This window comes from Crocuta crocuta, unplaced genomic scaffold (assembly GCF_008692635.1).
Source record: "Crocuta crocuta isolate KB4526 unplaced genomic scaffold, BGI_CrCroc_1.0 scaffold264, whole genome shotgun sequence".
NCBI classification, from domain to species: domain Eukaryota; kingdom Metazoa; phylum Chordata; class Mammalia; order Carnivora; family Hyaenidae; genus Crocuta; species Crocuta crocuta.
In genome coordinates, this window is record NW_027529597.1 from 374,356 (window position 1) to 400,731 (window position 26,376).

General features: G+C 36.4%; 1 protein-coding gene across 1 annotated transcript in view; it reads left to right on the top strand.

Moving 5' to 3' along the window:
- The window catches only part of LOC144229748 (uncharacterized), a 372,666-nt gene that overhangs the window by 340,601 nt on the left and 5,689 nt on the right, over positions 1–26,376 (top strand). Inside the window, exon 7 of the mRNA XM_077761829.1 lies at positions 15,153–15,327. Coding sequence (XP_077617955.1) covers positions 15,153–15,295 — 143 coding nt within the window. The 3' untranslated portion in view covers positions 15,296–15,327. The remainder of the gene's footprint in view (positions 1–15,152; positions 15,328–26,376) is intronic.

Here is a 26,376-nt window from a genome sequence, read left to right on the forward strand (position 1 = left end):
TTGCCGTATTTATTTAATGTATTTATTTTTATTTATTTTTAATTCTAATTATATTTTTTAATTTTCATTTTTAAAACATGTTTTTGAGAGAGAGAACACGAGCAGGGTAGAGGTAGAGAGAGAGGGAGAGAGAGAATCTCAACCAAGCTCTGCGCTGTCAGCACAGAGCCAGATGTGAGTCTTAGGAACCATGAGATCATGACCTGAGCTGAGATCAAGAGTCCAATACTTAACTGACTGAGCCAGTCAGGCACCCTTATTTGTTTATTTTTTAATTTAAATTCAAGTTAGTTAACATATAATGTAGTATTGGTTTCAGGAGTAGAATTTAGTGATTCATCACTTACATGTAACACACAGTGGTCAACCCAACAAATGCCCTTCTTAATGTCCATCACTTATTTAGCCCATCCCCAAACCCTGCATGTATTTCTACATAATGCTGTATTAAGTTTCTGGAGAGTCATGAGCTCACTGGCATACATTTTTTTACATCATTTTAGTGCCCAGCATAACATAATATCATGAGATAGATTCAATAATTATTGGGGGGATTATTCAACAGTCATTGAAGGAATGGGGAAACTATAAGAAAAAAGCTGAATGAAGCCAGATCTTCATTCTACTTCAGGAAATGAGAAAAAGTGATTATTGAGTAATTTTTCCTTTAAGTTAGATTAGAACAGGAAAGGGTGATAATAAGGTAACTACAGATTTGTTCTGCAAAGCATTTGCAATGGTGTTATTCTATAGTAAGAACTTTTTTCCAAAATTAGTACTATAGGCAATTAGGTAAGTTAAACAATAACACAAAAGTTTCATGTCTTATTTTCACTTGAAGACTCACAATCTGTAAAAGAATAATGAAACAATCTTGGAACTTGTGCTTTTGTTTATTACTTGAAATGTCCATTTCACCAGATAAAATATATACATTAAATCAATACCCACCAAAGTGAGCTTAAAAGTGAGCTTAAAATTAAGCTTATAAATGAGGAAGGACATAGAAAAAGTGGAAAGAGAGCAGCAGACAGTGTCTCAACAACATTTGAAAGTCAAAAAAGATGAATTCAATGGAACAGTGAGAGCTGGAACATAAAATGCTTTTTAACACGTATGAATAAAAGAAACAAGGTGAATCACCTTGTGGCAGACATAGGAGACTTGGGTTAGAAAACACTGAAGTCAGAGATAATCTTAGACTGTGCAGCTAGGTTGAAACCCTATGGAACAGTTTTACTTCTGGTCTCCTCGCCGACCCAGTACCAGTTTACACCAGTCTGCTCTCCAACACAATACGACAGCTGAGGTTTTCTTCCAGAGAAATTTGGTCTACACCTGGAAATACAGGGCTGGTGGAGGGAGACCCAGGCTCAACAGTATGGTGTTACAACAAACTGAAGAGTATCAGCCATGATGTTGATTAACCAAGTCAGATGAGACTCCTCAGCACACATTGTTAAGCCACCAAAAGTCTGGCTCATTGCCTCTTCACACCACAGGAAATTCATCAGACCCCAAACCAAGCCCACAGCAAACTGAGCTCACAAAAACCTTTTAACTGCTTTGCTTTGAAATATGAATAAAGAATGATGATCACTAGACATTTAAGGAGAGACCCAATATTAAAGAAAGTGATGAAAACAATCAAAGAATGCAAAAAGAGAAACTGGTTACAAATAAGAAAGGGATTAATGTGTTTATAAAGTAGAAGTCAAGAGTAGGAGTGTAACCTGACTCATTTCAAGAGTAAAGATGCTTTTTTTTTTTTTAACTCTACATCTCTAGATTTTGCTTTCTTTTGCTATTTGGTTTTCTTAGATAACACTATCATTTCTCAACCAAAATTATAGTAACTTCAGGGAACTACCTCTTACCACTATCAGGCTTTGTTTTGATGTACTTAGAGTAAGGCCTTTGGTTAGAGCATTTCAGAGCCTTTATGGAACAGATCACCATTGTTCATTTCCACTGTTAACTTCATTCAACCTTTGTTCTACTCATCCCTCACCAAACTCATAAAATGCCATTTTATCAGTAGGTGTGCACTTCACACCTATCGCAACAAGGTAAATGCAAGATTTACCTAGTTACCAATCCAGTGTTGACATTTGAGCTTTAAAAATACTAAGAAGAGGGGCACCTGGGTGGCTTAGTCGGTTAAGCGTCCGACTGTCGCTTAGGTCATGATCTCGCGGTTCGTGGGTTCGAGCCCCGCGTCGGGCTCTGTGCTGACTGCCAGCTCAGAGCCTGGAGCCTGTTTCAGTCTGTGACTCCCTCTCTCTCTGACCCTTCCCTGCTCACGCTGTCTCTCTCTCTCTCTCAAAAATAAAAAAAAAAAAATACTAAGAAGATCATTCTAATTCTATAGAAAGTCACAGTTCACAATATGTTCAGTAAATGTTCTCACATACAGACTTTGCTCTCTGCCTAAAGCTTCATCCAACTTCCCTACTTCCTTACCTTCCTCAATGAAATACATACTTAGCTTGAAAAGCACATATAAAATAAATATCTTTTGGCTTTAAAAAGAAATTAAAAGCAACAGAGCATGTTATCATAGTCTTAATGCTCTGTCTAGGCTTAAAAATATGCGCTGTAAAGCAGATTATTTTTACATCTAAAATTGAACCAAGTTCATAGTACTGGATTTTCTCAGGTTTTATACATTTTCTTACATCTAAAGTATCATCTATATGTCAGCACAAAATAGGAAATTATTCAAGATGAAGATACCTGTTATTTGGTAATGGTGGCAGAGTAAGGTGGCTGCTCAAACCTTCCCCCAAATAATAAGAACTGGACTAATTTTGAAAACCAGATATTTAAAGGAACTGAACAGAGGGCTGATGGAGGTGGGGGGAGGGGAAGGGAGGAAATGGGCATGGGGGAGGGCACCTGTTGGGATGAGCACTGGGTATTATATGTAAACCAACTTGACAATAAACTATTTAAGAAAAAAATAAAGGAACTAAAGAGAATCCGAAAGATGACAGAAGCCAGAAAAGAGTTTACTCTTAAAGAATTACAAATAGAAAGAAAACTTTCTATTATATAGAAGTTCTTTCTATTGTTAAAACAATATATTCAAATAATGAAATTTAAAAAATAAACCTGTGAACGGAGAAGTCTATATCTGATAAATTTCAGATTAAGAAAAACTGAACCTGGAACTGGCAGGTAGGTCCTATAAGAAATGTTAATAGTAGAGTGTGACACCAGAAGTTACCTTGAATTTTAGAAAGCAATGATGAGCACTGAAAATGGTAAACATGAAGATAAACATAACATTTTTATGATCAGATGTTTACCATATCTTTTCATAATTTCCTTTAAAGAGCATTATTTTTTGAAAGCAAAATTTAACATACTATTGAGAAACTAATAACATGTGTGTGGCAATAAGGACACAATGTACAAAGTCCCGTAGTAAATAGCAACTTACTGCTCTAAAATTTCTACATGGAAGTGAAATCATTAACCCTGTATAGACTGGAGTAAGTTAAGGATACAAAACTTTAATTCCCAGACTTTTAATATATACACACTTTAATTCCAATCCTTCAAAGTTATGCAAAATAATATAGTTAGAATGCAAACATAGGAAATAAATGGAATATGAAAGAAATACCTGATTAATGGAAAATAAAGCAGGAAAGAAGAGAGAAACAAAAGAGAGAGACAGAGAAATAAAATAGTAAACAGAGCAAAATGGCATATCAAACAACTTTTCTATTAAATGTAAATAGACAAACGCGTGCTGTGACTTTGTTAAATTGATATTTGTTAAGTGGAGCACCAGGTGCCATGTGGTGAGACACGATTCAAGGATAGACCACAAGAGAGATGAAGTACAGAAGTTGTTTCTGATGTGTCCTGGAGCTAGTACACACCATACCTCCAGGGGTCATGTGGGGAGGTGAAGACAGAATGTAGACAGAAAGGTAGGTTTAGGGGCCCAAGCCTTAATTAGAGTCTGTGCGTGGAATGCTTTGGGGTTTCCAGGCTAGGTTTGGACCGGTCAATTATTATTAATTTATTTTATTTATTTATTTTTTAAATTTAAGTTCAAGTTAACATATGGTGTAGTCTTGGCTTCAGGAGAGAACCCAGTGATTCATTTCTTACATATGACACCCAGTGCTCATCTAGAAAAGTGCCCTCCTTAATATTTATCACCCATTTAACCCATCCCCCCCCACAATCCCCTCTATCAACCCTCGGTTTGTTCTCTGTATTTAAGAGTCTCTCAGGTGTTTTGCCTCCCTCTCTGTTTTTATCTTATTTTTCCTTCCTTTCCCCTGTTTATCTGTTGAGTTTTTCAAATTCCACATATGAGTGACATCAAATATCAGTCCTTCTCTGACTGGCTTACTTCACTTAGCATAATATTTTCTAGTTCCATCCATGTTGTTGCAAATGGCAAGATTTCATTCTTTTTCATTGCTGAGTAGTGTTCATGTGGATTGGTCAATTTAAGCCAAAAGAGTGGAGTTTTGGTCACTCCCAGAGGGTCTTATCTAAGGGACACATAAGGCACACAGGCATTATGAGGCAGGGGAGAGTGTTACTCATGGGAGATGTTGGAGAAATCGTATCAGGAACCTACAACTGGAGCCTGTGACTCCTTGGCTGCATGGAGGGTGTGTGCTTGCCTGAGGGGCTGGTGTCAGTTCAAGGTCCCTGAAAGCCATCTGCACAGACAAATTGCACCTGAGCCCACAGTGGAATAGCTGAGCTAACCTCTTGACCACACCCAATCAGAACACAGTGATTTTTTAGACTATGTACCAAATCAAGAGCCAACTATATGCTCTATAAAAATGATACCCTTTCACTTGCAACAACATCGATAGAGTTAGAGTGTATTATTCTAAGTGAAATAAGTCAATGAAAGACAAATATCATATGATTTCACTCATATGGGGAATTTAAGAAACAAAACAGATGAACGTATGGGAAGGGAGGGAAGAGAAGGAAGAGAAACAGACCACAAGAGAATCTTAATGATAGAGAACAAACTGAGGGTTGATGGAGGGAGGTAGGTGGGAGATAGATAGGGATAGGCATTAGGAGGGCACTTGTTGTGATGAGCACTGGCTGTTGTTGTATGTAAGTGATGATTCACTGAATTCTACTCCTGAAATCAATTTTGTACAGCATGTTAACTAACTAAAATCTAAATTAAAAGAAAAGAAAATTGAAAAAAAAATGACACCCTTTAAATATAAAATCCCAGTAGATTTATATCAGGAAAAAGTATATTGGAAGACAAGAAGAGTTACTAAAAACAAATGGAAACACTTAGTAATGACAAAAGTGTCAATAAATCAGGAAAGTATAGTTTAAAATGTATATGTGCTTCATCGTAAATTTAGCACTGAAGGGAGAAATTTATATAAATGCTCCTTCCTCAGTATTTCCTCAAAAACCTAGCCAAAATAATAACAGTAATAAAGATGTAAAACAACTAAATGACCCTAGTATTTGTCTCTTACTCTTCTGACATTTATAAAAGACTACATACCCAAACTATAGAGGCTATATGTTAGAAAAATAAAAAAAGCACTAAATTCAGTTATTTACTCCCTTCATAAGAAGCTAGAAGAATAAAGAGAAGATTAAGCATTGGAAGGATAAGCAATGGAAGGATAAAAACAAAGATTAAAAAGTAGAATAAAATAAAACACAACTAAAAATAAATTAAAATGGCAATTCTTTAGAAAGATCAAGAAGGGCTGTCACGCAAAATGTTCACAATCTTAGTCATCACGGAAAGGAACCTTAAACCACACTGAAACACCTCCATGAACCCATTAGAATGGCCAAGATGAAGAAGCCCCACAATACACAGTGTTAGAAGATAGAACAGTTGTAACCATCATACATTGATGGATATTAAAAATATTACATGTGAAAGATGTCAGACACAAGAGTACATGCTATATGACTCCTTTTATATGAACTTTTTGAAAATGCAACCTTTTCATAGGACAGAACGCTAACCAGTAATTGCTTGGAGGTGGTGGTGGTGGCGTTGCTGCAGAGATGGGCGTTAACTCCAAAGGAGACTTTGCGAATGACGGAAATGTTCTGCATTGTGACTGTGACTGTATTTGTACGTTTGTAAGTCCAACAGACCCATTGAATTCTGCATTTTACGTGGTGCAGTTTATTACATGTCACTTATACCTCAATACAGTTCATTTCAAAAGTAAATGGAAGACAACAAAAAGAAAAAGATTAAGTCATTTGTAATGAGAAGTTGGGTTAATTTATTCTAGAGTCAAGTCACTGCTAGTGAATTATGCTCCATTCAGGTGGAAGGTGTTTAAGGAAAAGAAAGGAATGGAACCATTATTTATAGAGTGCTGGCTATCAGGATTTTACCAATTAACTCGATTTTCACAATGGTGCTGGGACATCAGTCTCTTTCCATCTTAGAGATTAACAACTGTTGAGTTATAATTATTGTAAGATCGGACCAAAGAGTACATGCCTGGGTCACTCAGAATTGAAAGATAACACTCCTTGTTACATCTTATCTGTGTGCTGCCGGGTGCTCACTTGAACATTTGGTGAAAGCATTAATGAAAAGTCTTTAAAAACTTTGTTTATATGGGGCACCTGGTTCGCTAAGTCAGTTAAGCATCCAACTCGTGGTTTCAGCTCAGCCCATGATCTCACAGTTCATGAGTTTGAGCCCTGCATTGGGCTCCAAGCAGACAATGTGGAGCCTGCTTAGCGTTTCTCTCTCTCTCTCTCTCTTTCTCTCTCTCTCTCTCAAAATAAATAAATAAACTTAAAAAAAAATAAAAACCTTGTTAATTTTATTAGTAGAAGGCCCAGTACAACACAAATGGATGATAGATAACTTTAGAAAGCAAAGACCACACACAGCCCTTTATTTATTTATTTTAACACAATGTTAGAATCTGTTGTTGCTAGTATATTGTGCTGGTAAATGCTTAACCAGTTTAGTAGAAAAGGAAAAGGAAAAACCTGAGTTTGTAACACTTGATGGCTTCTGTGATGTGAACATCCCCAGCATGGCCAATTTCAAGGTTTTATACAAACACTGAATTGGGAGGAGATGCACACATTTATTTGGCTCTCTCAAGTTGGTGCAGACCAGCTCCAAACCACCCTCGCTTTCAGCCTATTTAATAAACAGGATGGGTTGATATTAAGTTTATTTTGTTTCACAGCTTTTTTTGTTAATAGCAAATTTCTTTGTCAGGTGTTAAAGTAAGTTGAGTTTCCTGGCACTCATTAATAGAATTGAAACTCATTAGCAGGTTTATGTTACTTACAAGAGGGAAATTTCCTGATAACAAGTTGAGTTTAGTACATCAACAATACAGATGACTTCAGTCTTCATAATACATCTCTTTATGCAATGATACTTTTATAAAAATAACTTTCCTTTTGGATGGCCTTCTTTGATCCACTTTCCTTTATAGCTCATTTTCTGTCTTTCAGGAAATCCTAATGGTTTTACCTTTTTAAAATGTTTTTTTTTTTTTATTTTTGAGAGAGAGAGAGAGAGAGACAGAGCATGAGCAGAGGAGGGGCAGAGAGAGGAGACACAGTATCCGGAGCAGCTCCAGGCCCTGAGCTGTCAGCACAGAGCATCATGCAGGGCTAGAACTCATGAACCACAAGATCATGACCTGAGGTGAAGCCGGATGCCCAACCGCCTGAGCCAACTGACTGAGCCATCCAGGCACCACCTCCCGCCACCAATGGCTTTACTTTAATACACATCTCACCATGCCTCACCATGTTCACTTCTACCATCACCTTGACACAAGCTACCTCCTGGGGTATTGCACTAGCTTCCCAACCTGACATCATTCTTGCACTCTTGCCCTGCTGTCCTTTCTTGTGAGGAAAGCCACTGGCATGCTGCTTGTATCATCTAAACCTGATCTTGATAGTGCTTTGTTCAAATCTCTCTGATTCTGCATTGCACCGACGGTTGAAGGCAGTCCAAGTGGTGACCTACAGCAATGCACTGCATGGCCGGCACACTGTCCACCCTCCGCCTTCATCTCCTGATATTTGCTCTCATAATCACCTCTAGTGCCCCGACACTCTATGCCTTAGGCAATTTCCTCTTTGGCAACTCTCTCCCTGCATGTTTCCACATGGTGTACATCTTCATTTCCTTCATGTCTTTGTTCAAGTCACCTGCTCAGTCACGTCTTCTATCTGTTTTCTTTAGAACTGTACACTACCTCTCTATTCCTACCCTACCCTTGCTCTGGCCCTCCCCGTGTGCCTCCCCTGTTTAATTTTTCTCCACAGCACTTCAGGTCTTCCCATAACTATAAGACTGACTCATTTATATTATTAACTCACTGCAATATTACCTCAATGAGGGTAGGGATTTTTTTGTGTGTAGAATATCTAGAAAAATATCTTACCAATCACAGGTGCTCAATACTATTTCTTAAAGAAATGAGTGAATTGAAATGTTAGCATTATGTTCACCATGTAGTTAGGGAAATAGCTGATTAAAGCCCTTGTTTTCTTTCATATTAGATGATTGCTTTTGGGCGTAAGAAAATAATTTCCTGAAAAGGTATGTTTAATAAAAACAGTTTTGCCAGGAAGAAAAAGATCTGCCCAAACCTTTATTGCTGGAAATGAAGAGGAAAAAGAATTAAAGAAGTGTGAGTTACTACCATAGGCTTCTGTACGTGCTACAAATAATTTATTAAGACCCTTCTGTATGCTTAGATATTTTCTGATGATTTCAAAAGTTATCTCATATATACTATATGATCTGTTTATTGATGTCATCAAATCTTCTGGTGTAAATACCATTTTAGAAATAAATATTTCTTTAAAACCAATACATAGGGTTGTAGTCTTGACACCGAGGATATGACAGGAAAAAGAAATCTCTTATTTGTAACATCATTAAGACAAGGAAATGAACAGTTGAGAATGAGTATGTTTCCCCTTTCCAGGTGAAGAATATTTTCACTTTATTGTCTATAGACAATTATATAAGACAAACTTCAAAGAGGACTGATCAATACCATGGATTTTTATAAGCCCAGATACCTTCATTCACGTGGTATTCATGAAAAATACTATGCTTTGGGGAACAAACTCATATACAGTGTGAATGGGGATCCTTGAGGGCCCTCCCGCTGAGTGGTGTCCTGATGGAAACAGGTTCCTTTAGAATGAACAACAGACAGACCTCCATGAGTGAATAGTCTTAAAGTAGTGTATCAGTCAGGGTTCATCCAGAGAACGGGTAGGAGATATACACTAAGAGATACACTGTGAAGATATTGGTTATGTGATTGTGGGGTCTGGTCAGACAAGTCTGAAATCTTAAGGTCAGACTGAATGAGAGGGCTACTGGAATTTCTTCTTTTCCTGGAAAACCTCATTTCTGTTCTTAAAGGCTTTCCACTGATTAAATAATCCCTGGCCAGATTATCTACCATAATCTTATTTGCTTAAAGTCAACTGATTATGAATATTAATCACATCTAGACAATACTTTCACAGCAACACCTACATTATTGAATTGAAACTCATTGTTTACTGGTACATGTAGCCTAAACAAGTGGAAAGGTGCAACTATCACAAGTATAGACTAATCTTTCAGACTCCCTCCTTTTTTCTCTCTTTCTTCCTGCCTCTGCTATCCCTTCTGATGCCCTTGTATTCAATGTTGCATTTTTGGAATTATATCTTTAGTTTCCTAGGAATTTTATTGTTAGCTTCTTGTTAAGCAAGTTGTTAACTTGTTAGAAACTCGTTTTATTTATTGCAATTATAGTGGATCCTGCAGCAAATTCCATAAAGTCGTGGCAAACGTACTTAATCAAACACAGCTTCAGCTCCCCATCTCTCCTCTGCTAATCCAGTTTTGTTACTCATGTGTGTACTTCAGAATCATTCATAAAACTGCAAAAAAAAAATAATAATAATAGTGTTTCAGTCCCTAGCCTTAGACTCCTAAAATTGAAACTTCAGAATTGGTGCCTAGGAATATGTATTTTTAAAATAAAATTCTTCCTGGAAAATCCATATGTATAGTCAGTGCTGAAAAGTGTTTTATATTTTTATTGTTGTTCATCTGTATTATCTTCTGAATAGAGCAAAATAAATAGCTTAATGCCCCCTGTTCCTCCTGATTTTCCTTAATATTTTTTTCCCATTTGTGGTAAGGGTAAGAATTGCATGCTTTTTTAGAGCAGTCTCTTGCTTGGAATTCAACCTGAAAATAGATGGCCAAACTTTTTTTAGAAGAGTCAACAGTAAACTGTGAAACATCAGAGAGCACACAGCCCAGCCTTCTGTAAATGCCCAGGGAGGTTGTCTATCTATTTAATTCCTGATATTAGGTATAATGCAATAAAATTGCACTGCTTCCAATAAATGCTACATTTCCCAAGGTTTCAACTTGAGTAAGTAGTGAGAACTTTCTACCCTCATTGATCTAAAACCACACTGGGAGTACATCTGTTCTTCTTAAATTGTTATACTAGCCACTGTTCTCTAGAGAAACAGAACCAGTAGGAGATAGAGATGAGACAGAGATAGAGATAATGATAGACCTAGACCTAGACCTACACCTACACCTACACCTAGACCTAGACCTAGACCTACACCTACACCTAGACCTACACCTAGACCTACACCTAGACCTACACCTACACCTAAAGGTATTTATTATAGGAATTGGCAAATAGTGTTTTGGAGGGGGTGAAGTCCCCTAATCTGCTGCCTGCACTCTGGAGAACCCAAAAAGCCAGTGGTGTAGTTCCAGTATGAATCTGAAGGCCAGAGACCCAAGGGATTTGGTGTAACTCACAGTCCAAGGTCAAAGCCCTGAGAACAAAGGGGATGGATGCTAGTGTTAGTCCCAGAGTCCAAAGACATAAGTACTACGAACTCTCCAAGTATAGAAAAATATGGGCATCTCAACTCAAGAAGAGAAAAAGGAATTCATCTTTACCATTTTGTTGTATTTGGGCCGTTAATGGATTAGATGATGCCCCACCTACATTATTTAGAGCCAATCTCTTTGCTATCTACTGAATCAAATACTAATCTCTTCCAGAAACAGCCTCAAAGATACACCCCAAAGTAATATATTGCCAGCCATCCAGGCATCCTTTAGGCCAGTCAAGTTGACACATAAAATTAACCATCACAATTGTCAATGCCTATCTTGTGTTTCTAGCAATGTATAATTGGTCTAAAGCAGAAGCAAGGTTTGACCTTTTCATAAAAGCAACTGCAGATCAGAGCAAGAAAGGTCAGTGTGGCATGGTAGCATCATGATATGCATTAGTAAAACAACTGGATCACTTCAGGGGATTCTTATTTTACCTTGATTTTTGAAATTTGTGTTTACTTCCGTTTATGCCAGTGGTTTAAATGCATAAGATTTTGCATTAGATTTTATAAATTCTCATACAAAGAAACAAACCCCATGCAACAATGTTTCCAAGTAGTGTTTGCTACAAGGCAAGTGATATACACATATAAAATGATTCAGGAAAAGAAGCAAGAAACTTTTTGTTGGGAAAATGCAGTGCAGCTAATGACTAGCTATTAATTAACAGTCCCAGGGACTCACCACGTTGCAATAGCCCGGGATTAGCCATTATAGGAATAACTAGTTTGAAGCATTAATTGCTATTATAATCTATTTCCTCTGGTTCAAAAAGGACCATTGGTTACCACAGTAACAGAAGATAATAGCTACTTAATCAATTGGGCAAAGTCTTTAATAAGTTCAGAGAGTTAGACTTAATATACTAAATTGTTAAAGATTTAGTTACTGGTTTTCCAAAAATAGACATCAGTGACTAAAAGATATTATCACTACATTTGTTGAGAAACAAATTATTTTATTGCTGTATTAAAAAGGACTACAAAATGCAAATGCCAGTCCATATGTAAAGAATGATGCAGATGATGATGATGATGATGATTATAGTGACTATGAGGATAATAGAAAAAGCTTTTTTGCAGGGTAGCAGGGAAAACTTTCAGATGGAACCAATCATTTTGGGGTTTCCCTAAAAAGTTAACACACAAATTGATTCTGCTGATAACTTCTATAATTATTAGCTTTTTAATCATTTACATATTTAGGATGAAAAAAACAGCAGCTGATGTTGACCAATTTTATTACACATGAGAACTACAGAAGCATGATTTGAGTGGTGTAAGGTGTAAGCTTTGCCAATGGGAAGTTGAGAAGGAATCCGGAAAATACAAATCAAAGTAACAGGATGTATTTATTTCATTCTTCAAAAAGACCAGTTCTGAGTTTGCTCAAATTTGCTGCTTTGAATGTCTTATTTTATTATTGATAATATCAAGCAATTTGTATATATCATGCTGTCACTGATAAATTCACAAAGAGTCTGCAGTGAAGAACTGTTTTTATTTCCCTGAAGCTTCTTTATCCTGTGTTTAGGTGAAGGGTGATAAGGGGGAAAGATGAGAGGGAGACAGAAAGAGACAGAGGCAGAGAAAGAGAATGCATTAAGGGGCAGATGGATAGGAAGCTGTAGACAACCTTGGATACAAAATAAAATGGCTAACAATACATGAGGCAAGAGTTCAAAGAAGAGTTCTGCCCAGGAAATTCAGAAGGAAATAATTCTTGAGAGTCATTCTTTTTATTTATTATTATTATTATTATTATTATTATTATTTATTTCTAGGAGAGAGAGAGAAAGACAGCTTGAGCAGGGGAGGGTCAGAGAGAGAGGGAGTCACAGACTGAAACAGGCTCCAGGCTCTGAGCTGGCAGTCAGCACAGAGCCCGACGCGGGGCTTGAACCCACGAACCGTGAGATCATGACCTAAGCGAAAGTCGGACGCTTAACCGACTAAGCCACCCAGGCGCCCCGAGAGTCATTCTTTTTAAATACCTGCATTGCCAAGTATGAACTTGAAAATGATAGGCCAGGGGATATGAATAGCAAGCTTAATTTACAAAGTTCAGGTGTTTCAGTGGAACTGCTTAAATATCATTGAGGATGTCCACCATCAATAATACATTGCCATATGTAATGAAGTTATCTCTCCTGAAAAATTAGAAACCTTCCTTCCCATTGATGTCCAAGCGAAAATATATAAAACACACATTTGTCATTGACACGTTTGCATAGATTCTAACTTCTCTTCATCTCTTAAGTCCTGATGAGATATTCCTTATCGTAAAACTAATACCAAGCATTTTTTATATACGGGAGGTTGCGCTGTCTTTAAATTTAGCTGTCACTTTATGCTCTTACTTTTGTCAAATAAAATTAATCTAATTTCATTCTGGCAATCACTTTAGACTTAAACAAAGCTGACCCTCCTGGAGGAATAAGACACTTCTTAATGGACAGAGATCAGATCTAGGAATTTTTCAAGTTACAATTCTTCCCAGTCATCCGTCGTGAGCCCAAGAAATTTTATTTATCTGTTTTTTTAATCAATTGAATATCCTAGAATTATGTCCTTGCAAGATGACCTCAGAATACAGATAAGAATAAGATAGAAATAAAAAGTAGACTGCAATTATAGAAATCATTGAGATTTTAAAGAAGTTTAAACAGTAGAAATGATATTTTTCACAAATTAATTCTTTCAATGCACTTTGAGTAGAAAGCATCTACGTTTTCAGATTGATGGTTGGGGCAGACGAGGCTGCTGGCAAAAAGATTTGGATTTACATAGTGTTCTCTTGTTTTACATCAGTACTAAAATAACACTTTCAGGTGCTAGCTAGAGAATGCACTATGCCTTGCAGCATTTTTCCTAATAAGATAAAAATCTGAAGGATGATTCATTACACTTGAAAGAAGATGAGATATGACAAAATATCAGTGATGACTGGACATTATAGGGGAAAGCTATGATCCTTGCTCTGATCCCAGATTCAATATGAATCTCAGTGACATGTTTTAATATCTTACATTACACAGTACATGAAAAATGAGTATTGATACTAAGAAGAAGTAAAACTGCAAACCAGTCCTCTCATTAAAATAGAGATTAATACAAACAGGGGGAGAACATTCAGATTCTTGGAACTTTTAATTTTCATGGGATATTAATTTTCACAACACAATTCAGGGACCTTTTAAAAAGTAAATTAGATTTTATTCAACCTAGACTTTTGCACTGAAACACATTTCTATCCTTATATAAAAGATGTCAGGTGGTTTTTCCTCATGGAAGTATTTGCATTATATTCAAAAGGAATAATGTTTTAGGAATGAACTCATATGATAATCTTCATTTGAATAGATGGATTTTGAGTTAGACCTCTGTGTGAGCCAACAAATTAGGAAATACACATGGACTATTATTTCAAGGAGTATAATCTTTGGAAGATAAAATAAAGACAAACATTTAACAATGACATAAGATTGACTATAAGATATACTATATGGAAGGCTATGAGAATTTATAGGACAAACATACCTTTGATTTGGGTATCAAACAAAGCGTTAAGGCTAATTCAAGTCTATGAGCCTGAAGCTTGTATGATTTACTAAGTCATTTTAAATGCAAAAGAATAAAGAATTATAAATGCAAAATTCCTTCTCTCTCAGAGTCTGGGAAGGGTTGTGTGTGTGTGAAGGATCCTATAGCATAATTCTCATGAAAACTCTACTTCTGCTCCCCAGAAAACAGTGCCCAGGATTTTATTAAATTATTTTCATTTATGAGCTCCATTGAATAGAAGGGTGAAGGGGAACTCTTGGGAAGAAATTTTCCTATGCTTTCTTCCTTATTTGAATAAATATTGATTCTTCAAATTTATAAAATCTGGAGGTAGATCTGAATGGACTTCAAATGACAAACCAAGGGTTTTGAACTTTATTAGCTAGGTAGTTTGAAATAACAAAAGGTATTTTATGGAAAAACTGCCTCTAGAGAGATGTAAATGATTTACAGATACATTGATTTTGGCTGCTATTGAGATTACATACTACTTGAGTGAGAGTAAGAACCTTGATTAATATGTTGTTATAGGAGTAGAAAAGAGGTTAGAAATCCGATATTATATGGAAAAACTTAATTGAATTAAACAAACTATTACAGTGAGAGAAATATAACTCTGTCTATATGTCTATCTACCTACCTACCTACCTATCTAGAGAATAAACCTGCGTACCCAGAGAAGGTGGAAAAGAGGTGGCCTTTCAACATGCTGACTCAGAGGCATCGATGTTGTTATATCTTGGTGAAGACAGCTGTAGGAAGCTTTGGATTTGGGAAATTCAGTATCAGAGAAAAGTGAACTGAAGGTCTTCCTTTTAGAGTCATTTTCATGTAAGTCATATTTGTGATTATGGTTCCAGCCCTAATGCTACTACCAGACAGAAGATACTGCAGTGTTGGTGATATTCTAGTGTTGTTCTATGGGTAAAGTTGTAATCATGATACTTATCAATCTTTCCTTGTAAAATGAAATCACTGTTGTTACTTAGTGAGGTCATTCTTTCTCACTTCAGGAGTCTTTTGGCTAATATGGATTGAAGTTACTATGGCATTACCATGGTAGCACGGGTACATGTCACCTAGTCATAACAAGATGTTTCAAAAGTGTGGGTGTATTATTCTGGAACTCTAAATTATTTATTTACTCATTTAACAAGAACTTTTTATGACTATTCCATGCCAACAACTATCCATACACTCGAGCAGGCAGATTAATAAAATTCTATTCACCTTGAGAAAAATGAACATTAGTGGGAATTAAAAAAAAAAAAAAAAGCCAGGGCTGATCATAAGAAATGTCACAAATGTGAAAGCAGTAAGTTAATAATAATACATACTTACATGGGTAACTATATATATGTAAATATAATAGCATAAGTGTAAAGAGTGCTATAATAGTGAGGTTGAGTATTAGCCATGGTTTGTTAAAAATGTAACAAAGGAAAGTATAGGAAGAAAACAAAACTTTTTAACACTGCCACCCTATAGGTGCTGCACCATTTATCTGTTCTCCTTTACAGGAAAACTTTTCCAAACTATTGTCAGTATTTTGTTATAACTCTTCCCTGTCTCATTCCCAACTTACTCCAATTTTAATTTTTTTTTCCACTGAACTAGACTGAAAGAGTTCAAATGGAGTTTATCTTGTCAGATTCTGTGGTTGATTTTCTTTCCCCGTCTTCTCAGAGAATTTGGAAGAAAGAAGCATCATCCTCTTTGAAAAACTTTATTCTCTAGATTTATCGATACCACATTCTCATGGTACTTCTTTGTCGTCTATTCTTTTCTAAACTTTTACTTCTCCTTCTTTGTTGTCTACTCTTTTCTAAACTTTTTTTACTGATTTCTTGTCTTTTGCCCTAATCAGTACAGGAGAACACTCCATATCCTGGGTCTTTTCTTATCTCTAACTATAAGCTTTTTTTGGCTGATCTAATCAATTCAAATGGCTTTATATGTCCTATCCTTACAAGATATCCCTATGTATTCACTTCTGTCCCAAACTGTCCCAAAATCTGTTTACCCCAGACTGACTCATTTATCCAACTGCTTATTCAACATCAGGCTTTAATCACTGATGTGCATGTCAAAATTAGCATATGTAAAGCAGAACTCCTATTTTTCTTCCTTTCACATTATCTTCACCCATCTTTTCCATCTTAGAAAACGACAGCACTTATTTATTTCAAGTCAGGACACGAGAAAGGATAGATTAATTTTTCTTCTTCCATTACCTCTCACTTGCAACCTATCAGCAAACTGTGTCATTTCTAACCTCCAATATAAATCCCACATCAGAGATCTCATCATCATCTTCAAAGATAAAGCCTCCTGGGTGCCTGGGTGCCTCAGTAGGTTAAGTGTCTGATTTTGGCTCAGGTCATGGTCTCACAGTTTGTGACTTTGAGCCTCACTTCAGGCTCTGTGCTGACAGTTCAGAACCTGGAGCCTGCTTTGCATTCTGTGTGTGTGTCTCTCTCTGCTCCTCCCCCGGTCATGCTTTCTCTCTCTCTCTCTCTCTCTCTCTCTCTCTCGCTCTCTCTCTCTCTCTCNATCTGTGTGTGTGTGTGTGTGTGTGTGTGTGTGTCTCAAAAATAAATAAACATTAAAAAAAAAAACAGAGATAAAACCCTAGACCACACCACCATCTCTTGACTGGATTATTTCACTGTCTCCCAAATTGTATCTTTGCTTCACTCTTCCCTTGATCCCTATGCATATTCTATTCATTCTTCAAAGAGCAAGGGTTATTTCTAATGGCTTCCAATTACACTTTGAACAAAACCCAGATCCTTGCAATGACCCATGGAGCCTTTGTGATCTGACTTCTCCCTATCTCTCTGACCTGATCCCATACAATCCATTCACATCTTCCTGGCTCCTGACACTCTGACCTTTTTGTGGACTCCTTGAACATGACTGATGTATCATCATGTAAGGACTTTTGAACTTACTGGTTCTTCTTTCACCTGCAAGAAGCCACTTCCCTTGGATGTTGCTAAGAATACATTCTTTTCATCAATTAGATCCCTGTTCAAATTTTACCTTTTAGGAAAATTTTCTCTAACTACACTAAAGAAGTCCTCTACACACAAACCATTAGTCATTTACGATTTCATTATTGTGCTTTATTTCTCTGTAGTTGGTACTAGAACTAAAATTTATTTATTTATGCATATCTTAACTTTCTCCTGGAATATAAATCTAAGAAGGCAAATACTGTCTTTTTTTAAATTGCTGTTTCTGCTGTGCCTAGAGAGGGCTAATACATAGTAGATCTTCAGTAATCACTGGTTGAACAAAAGATTGGATGAATGTTATGAATCAGCTTATTCAAAGTGCCAGAAGATATAAAAAGTGCCCTACTGAATCATGTCTGTTGTCAGTCTACTTCAGTGGTGTTCATTGATTCGTCTCCCTTTTGATCATCGTCCTTATTACCTGACATAGATAGGTTCACATTCTAATTTGCTTTCATTTCTGTAAAACAAAATACTATGAAATTACAAAGCAGTTGGAGATATTTCTAACATTTTTTTCATTTTTTTAGTTAGAGAACAAATAGTTCATTAACAAAAATGAGATAGGGGGCTGTTTTCCACACATGACCCAATATGGTTTTGGAGATTCAAAATACAATATTCTGTTTTTCACATCCTAACCTCCTCTGGTCTTGTATCAGTTTTGTCAGGGATGATCTCATGCAAAATGTATTTTGCTACATATTTTGAGCTGAACATTTCAAAAATCTTTAATACATTCCAAAATTAGTATTTATTCAGCAGGTTAAAAAGGAAGTACTTGCCTAAGGTCTATCCCTTACCAAACAGTTGGGAATTGGGGTAGGAAAGCAAGAATCAATCACTGCAGTAAAACCTTCAGAATAGATTTCCTTTTCTCATTGCCTCCCCAGTCATTACCAAATGGCTGAATGTGCAGCTGGGCAACCGATAACACAGGTGAGCTGGTAGACCTTAAACGCACAAGTTTGCTCCTCTACAGTTTTTTTACAAGTTATAATGGCCCACAATTTTTCTTTTCATTCTTTTTATCTTCAGCTTTACAAACCATTCACCCTGAAGAATTGTACTGAAAAAGCCAAAGTGATGTTTCTTTAAGCAGAATGTATGGATTGCCTGCCACAGATTATTTATTTTATCTTCTCCTGCTTTCCTCTCATTGTTCTTTTTTTATTATTAAGTTTCTAATTTTTTAAGTTTATTTATTGAAAGAGAGAATGAGAGAGAGAGAGAGCAAGGGAGGGGCATAAAGAGACAGGGGTGGGGAGAGAGACTCCCAAGCAGGCTCTACACTGTCAGTGTAGAGCCAGACATGGGGCTTGAACTCATGAACTGTGAGATCAAGACCTGAACAGAAACCAAAAGTCAGAGGCTTAACTAACTGAGCCACCCAGGTGCCCAAGTTTTTAATTTTAATTCCAGTATAGCTAACATACAGTGTTGTATTATATTCTCATTGATATATATAGCAGAATATATATACATTGCAGATAGCCTGATGTGACTAAATTTTAATGGAAAAAAAATGTGAAATTTCCATTCAAAAAGCACAAAAGCAAAATACAATTTAGGATCAAAGAATTATAAACCTTGTGATTAAATAAACATGTTTCTAAATAAATATAGAAAGAATTTTTTGGTGTTGATATACACATTTTAATTAAGGTTTTAATTAAACATAATCATTTTTTACTTTAATGCTATAAAATTATATACTTGTTTGAAATAATCATGGCAGCAGAAAACATGAAAACTTGTTTTGTTAGCTCTTTAAGTTTATTTATTTATTTTGAGAGAGAGAGAGAGAGAGAGCACATGAGAGAGAGGGACAGAGAGAGAGGGAGAGAGAGAGAATCCCAAGCCTCTGCTCTGTCAGCAAAGAGCCCAGCGTGGGGCTCGATCTCATGAACCCTGAGATCATGACCTGAGCTGAAATCAAGAGTTGGATTCTTAACCGATTGAACCACCCAGGCGATCCTGTTTTGCTAGTTCTTTTTAAATAACAATGTAAATAGGCAATATTCCTGTGTTCAATAAGCTGCTCTTTATATATATCATTTTTAATAAAAGTGGAAAAGATAACCATCTTGGGGAAAAGATTTTACAATATGCCTATATCCCCACATCAGCTTACTAGTTTCCATTTTCACAGTAAGTTATTTAAAGTCTATATATATTTCAGACATGTTAAACAACAAAATCTAACTGAGTAAATTTAAAGATCAAATTGGCTTTATTCAATGATTCATAAATCAGGCAGCATCACACCCAGCAATAAAAAGGATCTCCAAACAGCTACAGAAAAGGAAAAGTTTTTTTTTTAAAGGCAGAGAAGTGGTAGGATAAGGAAGTCAGTAACAAGAAAAGGATTATTTGGGGAAAGGTCACCTTCCTTTGGGGAGCGACAGGGGGCTTTCAGACAGTTTACATCACCAGTGCTGATTGGAAAATTCCAGACTGACCAGTTAAGATTCCATTCCTGCTGAAGACTGAAACTGCAATTAGGTGACATATTAAGTCTTGGTTTGCTGATGTGGGGTTTAGCACAAGTGACCTCATTTGGGCCTGCTGTCTCCTTTTTAGGAGACAAAATATTAACCAAAATACATAAATGTAAAACATTGCTGGATCTTCATTGTTTGTGTTTTGATTTTTTTATGGCATTAAAAATTATTCATCATATATTCCCTTACTGCATATATATATATGTATATATATATACACACACACACACCATAATAGACAAATTTAATTTGATTTTATAATCTATTTTTTTAAAACCAAGATCTACTACCTGCTGCTTTGCTATTCTTATCCTAATCTCGGATGAATCATTTCAGGTTCGTGAAAACCTGGCATATTTTAGGCAAAATTTTGCTTCTGCCAAATAGTGATGTCATTGTACTGGAAAAGGTATTTTTTGTTCGTAAATTAAAAGTAAATAGAAGAAGCAAAACTATGCGGAATGGTGTTGCAGGGATTATAGCAAGAGATGGGAAATGCTTTGGCTGAAAAAGAAGGTAAAGAAGAATATTGTCATTCTAGCTTAAAAAAAAGAAAACAAAAGGTACTTTATGTCAAATGGAGGGAAACAACCCATTACTTAACAGTAAACGCTATAAAAATCCTTTTTTTTCTATCCAATACAAAAATTTTATACTAGAAACAGATTTATAGAAATTTACAATTTGCCTTAACAGATAAAAAACACGACAAAATACCAGAGAGTCTTTAAGAAAAGTTACATTTTCTTTGATCCTTTGTGAAAGTGTCTCTTAATGGGATGGAAGATAGAAAACCAGACTCTCTATAAGAATATTCATGAAGATGGTAAAAATATCTTTTGGACCTGAGTCAAACAGAGTAAAAATAGAACAAAATTTTGGCAAGATTTAGTATACTGTACTCTGTCCTTTAGCCTAAAAGTCAAGCCTAGACAACCATTTAGCAGAGTGTGTGTGTGTGTGTGTGTGTGTTCACATGTACTTGTTCAACCATGAAATAAGTGGAGAAATTTAAAATAGAATTTCAAAGAAATAATCTATTTGTGGAGGTATTAATTAATAGTTGAGTACCTTTGAAATATTTAAATAAATGATATTATGTCTATTTTTCATATTTTGAGAGGTAAGAGAATTGCCTAGCTATGAATTTTGGGGAGGAAAAATGGTTTTGTTATTAATATTGACTTTGATAGACTCTCTCATATACATCCTATTTCAATGCAGTAATTTCATTGTCAAAACTATCTCTCAAAATTTTGTTAATGTATCTTTTTTAAATGTATTAATACCTTGAATATTTTGGTATCATATTTTCAATTCATTTTTATAATAAGTTCATTTATTTTTTTCTCTAAAGGTTATAATGCATATATAGTAGATTTTATATATATGTATTTTTATGTAAATATAGAAAAATACATATACATATATATGTGTGTATATATATATATATAATCTACTATATACATTTGGACTAGATAGAATCAGGTTTCTGAATCAGGTTTTATTTCACCAGTTAGGACATGATCAAGTTATAGAATCATATGTGAAATCTCTAAATGGGAGAAATTTGAATTCTTTTACTCTCAAATCAGGACCCCAATAGCCTGAGAATTGAGGCTTTCCACTAAGATTTTAGTAGCTAACTACCTAAAACGAAAGTAGTGGACAATAATGTGCACCATAGCACCTTTTTGTTTTTCTAGACTATAAAATGGTCTTTTAACATTAACACCCTAATAAGTTGGGGTGGTTGATTCCCTTTGGATATATTGGAAGAAACACAGAACACCCTTTCCATTCCACATGCCCGTTCTAAGACTCCATGGAGAGAACCACTGTGGGGATTCACACAGAGCCAGTCAATTGCTTTACCTGAGGACTTCTTTTCTATCCATTAGTATATTACAGAGGGTTTTCCCAGAGGACCTCCAGCCACTCCTGTGCCTTCAGTGAGTCATTCAGCAGCCACCCTGCTTTGCTGTCTTTAGTAACTGCAATAGAGAGCCTTTCAGGGAATGTTAATACTGTGCCTCTTCACACAGATGACTCCAATTTCTACAGGCTCTCTCCCTTGCTGTCAGCTTTGGAGATTCCATCTCAATTGGCAATGGCAACTGGTCATCTTGCTTCATGCTTTGAAGTGTAAATGGTATTTACATGGCTAAGAGATTTTAGAGGAGATATATTCACATATAGTAGATATTATGCTGATTGACATATATGTCCTAGCTCATTTAATCTTCATGCAACTCCGTGAAGTAGGTACTTTCATATTCTGCATTTCGGAGATGGGAAACTGAAGCTCAGAATGTTAGGTAACTTACCCAAAGTAGCAGAGTTTTGGTCAGATATAGGATCTAAACACATGATGCCTGGAGTTGGCTGTTACTGCTGCATGGTTAGGAAAAATATATATTGTTTAGTTATGTGTCTCACAGTGTAGGAGCTGGGAAAGGATAAGATGGAAATATCACAGACCCAGCTGAGGAGTATGGTATATGTAAGAAGCTATAGAGTTAGGGTGATTTCCAGAAATTAAAGGCAGGTCTGGGGTGAGATTCTGTGATGTTTATGTGTTTCTGTCTTGGTACAAGTTCTACAGAAGCTGGAAAATAAATTCCAGTTACCCCAAAGTTTCACCTGTCTCCCTCTCTCTCCCTCTCTCCCTCTGTGTGTATGTGTGTGTGTGTGTGTGTGTGTGCGCGCGCACACACGCGCTTACCCTGTATATCACAATCCTCTAATATTCCTGGCCACAGTCTGGAGGAGCTTTCAAGGAATGCTTGCTTTCACAGATACAGAATAAAATTTCCAAATGAATCTAATATTGCTAGTAGTAGTAATGGTTATTTGTAAACGATGAGTAACTGTATTACCTCTGGGCAGATCCTTTTAAGTATGATTTCCTTTCTGCTTTACTTATTTTATTAACCATGTTAAAGCATATTTTTTCTTTCATCTGAGTTGCATATGTTTATAAAACAATAACCAAGGTGGGGTAACATTTTGATTGGACTGTTTACCTCCTAATATTTATAGCAAGGAAGTCTATAGTAAAGATCATCACATTTTCCCACTGCTCACCCTGCCAAAGAAGGCTAGCCAAGGGACACCTGGGTGGCTAGTTGGTTAAGTGTCCGACTTCAGCTCAGGTCATGATCTCACGGTTCATGGGTTCGAGCCCTCCGTTGGGCTCTGTGCTGAGAGCCTAGAGCCTGTTTCAGATTCTGTATCTCCCTCTCTCTCTGACCCTCCCCTGCTTATGCTGTCTCTTTTTCAGGAATAAATAAAACATTAAAACAATTTTTTTTTAATTTAAAAAGAAGAAGGCTAACCGAAAATACCTTAGTGATGTGTGCTTTAGGAATTAGGAAACCAACTGATAGTCTTGGAAAACTTTGTATTTCAGAGTAAAACCCCTTCTATTACCTAGAAGGTGGCATTGCACTTTCTTTTGGTTCTGAAAGTTTACACACGCGCGCGCGCGCGTACACACACACACACACACACACACAGGTCCCCTCTCACAACAACACAAAAAAATACTCTGCATTTGTCTTCCTATACCTATATGGCTATACCAGTAGTATACACTAGAGGGCAGTGCAGCTATTATCATTCTGACATGCCAGGTTTTGATCAAATTTCCTGATGCCATTATAAAATATAGAAAGCATACATTCATTTAAAATAAACTGCGCGCATTTGTTTTAAAAGCACTTAGCTGGTACCTGATGGTTAATAGATGTGAATTGCTCAGAGCCCTGATGCACACAGAGCAGTGAGCATAATGAATTTGGCAGCTTTTTTAAAGAAAGCGGCAAGGGTAGACAAATATGAACTAAATTCTTTCATTTGCTTTGATACCTTAAGGAAAAAAAATCAGATATAATGAAGAGTCATTATGAACAAGCTGGTAGGTATAAGTATTAGTTTACATTTAAATGAAAATAGCTCACAAAAGAAGAAAGGATATGTTTCAAATAGTTTCCAGCATCTCGTTTGAAATGCAAAAGAGCAATTTGTATTTGTATTAATTTAGGTGAATGTCTCTGATTCGCTTGGTCCTTCTTAAAGATTTGTTTCTATTTACCTTGGCAGTGGGCATTTGGAATAAGAGTTGGAGGCAGTGCAAAGACTTACTAAATGTGAGGCCTAGAGGGTTTGGTACCAGCCGGGGGAGAACGAGCCTGGGTGAGTCAAACACCCTTCAGGAAGGAGAAGCCGGAGAGCGATACGTTAGGACGTTATTCCCTTTCACTGGCAAAACTTAAAAGAATAAATTTATAAACATAAGGCACCAGAAATAAAAACACCCTTTCGTTCTATTTCCTGCAGTGACAAGAGATATATATTCTAGATTGTAGACAGAGCTGCCTCGGAGATAAATTGTCTGATTTCAGCATCTCAGCAGTGGATAATAGATTCCCCTCAGAACCACATAATTAAAAAATGACATTTCTGTTACTTTGTGCCAACGCAGTGCTGCTGCTGCCCCTGGCTTCCGGGCCTGGGAGCCCTGCAGGGTACAGCCGCACAAATTTTGCATTATTCAGTGGGACAGTGTAAGTTCTTGTTAACAAAAAAAGTTCCTTCTAGGAGGACCGGAGGACTTTATTATATTCTTCTCTACAAGTTGCTCATTCTGCTTTTCTTCTTCTTCTTTTTTTAATCCTGCCAACAAGAAAAGGGTATGAATGATGAGATTAGGACATCCACTTATTACAAGTTAGCAAGATGAAAGAGAGCATATGTGACTAGCAGAATAAATTAAGAGCCTAATTTTAGCTCTTTTTTTTCCTTCAAGCAGAAATTCAGAATCAGCCAAAGATAAATCCAAATGCTATGAGAAAAATATGCAAATCAAAGTGCTTTTTAGGTCCATATCCTTAGGTATCTTTTGGATGAGAGGGTTAATCCTTAGATGGATTTTTTTCCCCCCTGGGAGTTTCTTGAAAGGTAATTGACTGCAGTCTGAACAGCTGCTCTTCATGGGCCTGTCAGTTCCTTGTCTATCTCTAAAAAAGCGTGTGTGCTAGGCAAGTCTCCAATTAACAGTTACTAACGTGTAAATGGATTTCCAAGTGTCATAGAGCTGGTAATTAGCAAAACCAGGACCAGCAGTGGATCTCTTCATTCTTACTTGAGGTGTTGGAAAAACTGCCAATATTCTGCAGATGTCTTTATTTCAAATAACAGAAGCGCACATAAGAATATTCTTTTTTTTTTTTAACCTAAGACTCATTAAAGAGAAGTAATTCAATGAATTTAAATTTTGGAATTTGAACCCCAAATTCTGAAATCTTTGGATTACTCCATCCAGGGTTTCAATGCTCATATCACAACTTACTGCCCTGTGACCCTGAGGATTTCACTATACCCTTCTGAGATTTAGTGTTCTCATGACTAAAACCAAGTTACCTGGACAGGACAGCCTTTCTCTCAGATTTATAAAGAACATGTAAAATGCTGTGTCTCGTACCAAGTGCTGAAAAAAAAAAGTGTGAAGGAAGAGGATTATAGATTTTAATCAACATATATAATGCCTTAGAAATCACCCTGGCAATCTAGAGGTTGAGAATAGAGTCTGCGGAATATGATGTCCCTGGTGTTGCCATTTTCTTGCACTTATAAGTTGGATTTATTTGGTACAGTGGCATGATCATGTGCTCTTCTCATAGAGATGCTCTGAGGGTTAGTGGGCGGATGGGTTTCATTTTGGCCCAGTAGCTGGTGTGTGGTAAGCTCTCTGGAAATAGATACACACACAAAAAAAAATGCTTGTCTCTATCATTTAAAATCCATCAGTATTCAAAACTTCCACTAAACATATTGTCGATTCAGAAAACAAACTGTCAGGTTTCAAATTCGAAATTCCACTTAATAGCTATGTAACTTTGGCATTAGATTGAACTCTGTTCCTTTGTTGGCCTTTTTTCCCCTAATGTGTATCTACTACAACCTTTGGGAAGGTATGTGCTCATCAAAAGCATATAGATCTATTTACTAGTTCATATATTAAAAGAACTATGGAATATGACACTATTGTGTATAAGGGATGGAGGAAAAATAGTGATATTAATAAATTTGCATTAGATGAATGTTCCATGTGCCCACAGGAAAATGATCTTGCTGCCTTCCTGAACTAATGGTAGGCACAGTGTCAGTGTAGTTGAATGTTGTGTCCCCCACATTCTATGTTGAAATCCTAAAGCCTAATGTGATGGTATTAGGAAGTGGGGCTTTTGGGGGATGCTTAGATTATGAGGGTGCAGCCCTCATGAATGGGATTAGAGACCCCAGAGAAATCCTTTCCTCTTTTGCCGTGTGAAAACACAGCGAAAAGTCTGTGA